The 5,000-nt window shown below is 45.4% G+C and overlaps 1 protein-coding gene across 3 annotated transcripts in view; it reads right to left on the bottom strand.

The window, feature by feature from the left end:
• Nucleotides 1–5,000, bottom strand: part of LOC126578503 (nicotinate phosphoribosyltransferase) — a 14,368-nt gene that overhangs the window by 2,075 nt on the left and 7,293 nt on the right. Inside the window, exons 6-11 of one of the 3 annotated variants that reach the window (XM_050241130.1) lie at nucleotides 4,689–4,829; nucleotides 4,440–4,611; nucleotides 2,973–3,593; nucleotides 610–875; nucleotides 132–541; nucleotides 1–59 (exon numbers count right to left, since the gene is read on the bottom strand). The exon at nucleotides 1–59 is cut by the window's left edge and continues 2,075 nt beyond it. In XM_050241130.1, coding sequence (XP_050097087.1) covers nucleotides 1–59; nucleotides 132–541; nucleotides 610–875; nucleotides 2,973–3,593; nucleotides 4,440–4,611; nucleotides 4,689–4,829 — 1,669 coding nt within the window. Of the gene's footprint in view, nucleotides 60–131; nucleotides 542–609; nucleotides 876–1,284; nucleotides 1,366–2,972; nucleotides 3,594–4,439; nucleotides 4,612–4,688; nucleotides 4,830–5,000 lie in introns of all 3 variants that reach the window. The other 2 variants (XM_050241138.1, XM_050241147.1) reach the window with 2 other exon arrangements.

Genomic DNA, 5,000 nt, shown 5'->3' with positions numbered 1-5,000 from the left:
GGAGCATTCTGCAGCCAGAGTTCGTGGATAAAGTTGTACAAATTATCACTCACGGCAACCTGAAAAAGAAGACCCAAACTCCTGGCAATCAGAAACCGCGATGCCATGAAACAATGTGGCGAACGTGTTACCTTGTAAGGTGTTGGGTTCAGTGTGCGCTTATGATCCTGGCGTAAGGTCTTTAGCGATACCTGGACCCGCTCCCGAACCTCCTCCAACGATGGCAGTACTTGTGCCACTCTACCCTCTGTCCAGTATACTCGATACAGTGGTTCAACCTGCGTCGGGATAACGTAAGCACGCTTCGACTCCTGGAATGGATGACGACACAGGACCTTCTGGCCCATCTCAGGCGGATTCTCGTCGACTCGCTGCAGCAGATCGATCAGTGCATGGCCATCGGCTCCATAGAGCCGAAATACGTTCTTGTTGCCAGGCATCGTCACCTTGCCAACGTCCTGGCTCAATTTGATGCGCGGTTGCCCGTTGATTTCCACCATCTTGTACACACATCCCAGTGCAGGCTGACGTTGGCAGGTTACTGTAAAAGGGAGAAACAATAATCATTAAAATGAGATAAAATCATGTTTTAGAAGATAATCCTCTTACCCAGATGTGTGCCGATACCGAAGCAATCGATCTTGTGGCCCTGCTCGTTGAGGCTCAGTATCGTTTCCTCGTTGATGTCGTTGGATGCCACGATCGTCAGCTTGCTAAACCAGGGTAGCTTGAAGCGCTCGGCGATCCGCTCGAATGTTTCACGAGCCAAACAGCTCAAATAGGCCAGATCGCCCGAATCGATGCGGATACCAATAGCACGGAAGCCTTGTTCATTCAAGGCAAGGGCGACGGCGCAGAAGTTGAGAAGACCGCTCCTGTGAATAGCCAAAGAATAGGTCGAAACACGACGTGCACGTGGTGGTCGGGCAAACGCCACAGGCACACGCACGGACACGTAACGCTACTGTTATCATCTGTTACTCTGCGTTTTGCAACTCACAATAGCTAATAGAATAAGACCATAGTAAAGAAGAGTTCCGTTTGTTTTAATTTGTTCCATTAAGCAAACAGCGGTTAGACATTAAACATAGAGGAAACACTAGTTGAAAGTAGAGTAAAGAGACACCGAGAGTCATGCAAGCATGCACTACCATCAAAGAACAATGAACCGATTGGATTCCCGTACTAAATATGTTTACTTGATTTACAAACAATTTGTGTAACTACTAAGATAGCTCATCTACAAACATACAAAACGCTACCATTATAAAAACCTATGCTAACCTCATAAGAAAGTGGTCGATCAACTCCATACACCAAAAGGTTCTACCGACTTCTAACAGGTGCTGCACAAGCCAACATCCACTGTGATGGTGTGCGATTATATGTAGTAAAAGTATGTGATAAGATAATGTGAACAAGTGTTTGTATTCAAAGAAATGAAGCAATGTTCTAAACAAATTATTAAAAGACTGAATTGTTGAGAAGGTCGAATAATGAAGAAAATCGAACAAAATGGTTGCACAGCCATCAGAAATTAGTCATCGACTCGGAAGTCGATAAAAGAAATATATTGATTTAGTGTTTTTAAAGAAGTACGAAGTAATATGATCAGTGAAGCGACATAAGCGATCAACTATTGGCCACCACCAGCGCCCCACGAGCTTGCCTTGGCGAACAAACAGCAAACAGCGCATTATCCAGCATTACCCAAATCTACCTAATGCCTGACTTATTCTGACAAGCCATGCAGAGTGCTCTCTCTCGGACTGTGGAAGTACAGATGATGTTTGAAATTTTGGTTCGACAACGAAACGAATCAAAAGTACGAAACAAGAACGATATCGTTAGAGCGAGGGAACGAAATCATTGGGATGGACAAATGGGAACGGGGGGAATGTTCTACCAAACCACAACTAACGATTGATAAGGCGCCGGAGATGTGTTACTTTAATTTCGGAAATGATCGAATTGGCGGCTGTATTTGTTCGTTTGAAATTTCAGCAAAACAAATTGTCTGACAGGATTCAACGGAAGATTAGGCATTCTTTGGGAATGAAAAAAAATCAAGACCAATCGGATCCAAAAGCAGGTCAACACTGTTCGCCAGCATTAACAACTCATCTTAAGCTATTGCTTTTGTTTTTTGCTTGCCAGTAACCAGATTCGAACATTCATAGCACCAAATTTCCGAAATGTGTCCAGCAACAACCACCATTCATTTTCACTGTCACGTTGGAAAGTCCTTGGCAATCGGTGATCGTCTATTGCGCGGCGAAAAGCGGTGGCTCTCGGATGAGACAACAGAAAAACCAATGATATAAACTAAATGATGGAACAACGTGGCATCTGGCCAGTGATGAGAATGGAACGGAACGAACGTTCGGCGTGCCTAATACAACATCTAAGGTTATCCTTGGCACACCACCTTGTGTACTAGTAGTTCCCCTGGCCGTAAACGGTCATGCAATCGTGGCGTAAAGTTAGTAGGGAAGATCACAACAAAAGCAAAGGCTAACCAAAAAAAGTTGATAAACACAAAACACAAAAAGAAAACAAACAGAAACCCATGCTTGGTCGAGACTTGCAGTCAAAAACCAAAACAAAAAAAACTGTACAGAACCGGAAGTTAGCAGCTAAGCCTTTCCTTATCAGGTATGTGTCCAAACACATGCGTGTAGTGTTTATGGGTGTGTAGTGTGGTTAGTTAGTGAGAGAGGATCCTTGGAGCCCGGGATAACGTGAACGTGACAAAAAAGGGGGTAACAAAAAGCTACACGTTCCGAGGCAAGCACAAGCTAACCAATGCTGGAGCGACGGCTCTGACTCGCTCTAGGAGTGAATGGTGAACAGGACAGGCGCATCAACAACTCAACCAAACATGAGCACCGTGCCTCAAACGGGAGGGAGCATGTCAGGGCGTTGGAGGTTGTGTGCCGGGGTGGTATTAATGCCCTTCGTGCCGTCATTACCTGAAGGACTTTCCAACGGATTTCAGGTGGTGAATCATGGTGTTTAGTGCCTCACAGTTCGCACATCTGGTGATCTCTTCTGCTTCTTCAGCTTGTTCAATTTCGTCGAGCTGGCCTTCGTCGGCCTCATCGTCTGCTTCATCGCCGTTAGATACCGCTATCAGTACGTTCTGATCTTCCATATTTTCCTCATTTCCATTTTCATCATTTTTTTGTGAGTTGACATCTTCAACCACAATCAACGTGGTTGGTATTTGGTCTTCTCCATCGCCTTCTGCTGGCGGAGGACTCTCTTCTGCCGCAACTTCTGGTGTAACTTCTGGATCCTCTGGTTCGCCTGTTTCCAGGCTCCTGGAGACTGGTTCCTCCGGTGCTGGCTCGGACTCGACTGCTGCATCCTCAGCCTGCTCTTCGACTTCTTCTGCAGTCGGCTGGCCACCGTCTTCGGTGGCGCATCCATTGCATTCCTCTTCCGGAATTTCTGGCAGTTGTGTCACTATGAACGGTTGAAGCAGCTCTTCCGAGCTTCCACCGTGCATTCGTCCAACACAGAACGGATCGCAAATGATCGTATCGGGTGCATCGAGCAGATCTACGGCCGGTTCACCCAGCAGTTTGTCACTGAAGTAGCAGGGCAGGGCAGCAAAAAGGTGCGTACGAAACCGTAATGAAGAACGCGAACGATTTGATCATTTTGGGAGAGACAGTCGAGATGTCATTACAACGTAATTCCGCAACGAGCCGCTTCACCCAGAAGACCCGCAATAAGCATATACCGGACGCGCACACAAAAAGCCACTCATAGACACAGGCGGACAGATCGATAAAGAGCAACACATTTTAAGGTAAGACAAACATTCAGCGTTTGAATTGGAATGGCAGATTGTGTTTTTTTTTTAACATGAGAAGCACCACTTTCAATTATGAGATAACAAGAATAAATAAGCACGTGACCAACAACCTTTGATTGTTTTATAATGTATGAATGGGAGCATTCCCAAAGAATGATCTCTCAGTTCTCATTGATATCGCTGTCAGACAGTGTTTCATCCAATCACATCGACTACTGGAACAGGTCCAGCGTTTCTGCAGACGCAAGAAACGTTTGGTAAAGGCACGACACAATCATAAAGTGTATTGTCACAATACATGACAAGGAAATATAAAGGGACGAAAGTGTAGGGCGCTGGGAGATGAAACAAATCCGAGATTGAATAGTACAAGAAAATAAACTTAATAATGTCCACACACTACGAAACAAAACGTAAATCACGTTCATAGCCAAAACTGTTTCCACATTTTTCATGGAAAATGTAATCACGGAAAAGATGAAAAAAACGATAAAAGAAACAGACAAGAAAGGAAAATAGGAAACTCAAAGAAACAACCGAAAACAGTAGAACAAAGGGGAGAAAAACAGAATAGCACACACTTCATCCGAGAGAGTAGAGCCTAGAAGCGGAATACCTCTTGACATCGTACGTGTCGACTAGTGCCATGAAGCCATCCGGGAAGGCGATCGCGAACGAAACCATGGCCGCCAGTTCACCTTCGCTGCTCTCGTCCGTCGATACGTCTAGAACGCTTGCCAGCTGCGTACGATGTTCTATGGCCAGCTCTAGCAGATCACGTGTCGTTCCTGCGGTGGACGTTCGAGAGAGATCCAAACGATGACACGCTTGAACCGAATCGAACCGAAAACGCAGCATTACTCACCATCTTCCTTGTGCGAAAGGACACGTGTTTTCAGCTCATCGATCCCGGTAAACGATGTGATGTAGGCGTGAGCGTGCGTACCTTTCACCGGAATGTTGAATAACTTCCCGGCCAGCACGTTCGAGGTACCATCGAACCCACCTGATGAAGAGGAGCAAGAGGGGAGCATTTAGTGCATTGCTATCATTGTCCAATTGATTGATTAAATTAGATAACTTTAACAGTGGAACAGTATCAAAAACTGCATTTAACATTTAGCGATAACTTGAACAAACAACGACCACAACAAACTTCGGCTACTTGTGCTCGTTC

The sequence above is a fragment of the Anopheles aquasalis genome, chromosome 2, assembly GCF_943734665.1.
Source record: "Anopheles aquasalis chromosome 2, idAnoAquaMG_Q_19, whole genome shotgun sequence".
Taxonomy (NCBI): Eukaryota; Metazoa; Arthropoda; class Insecta; order Diptera; family Culicidae; genus Anopheles; species Anopheles aquasalis.
This window is presented reverse-complemented; position numbering and strand designations above follow the sequence as displayed.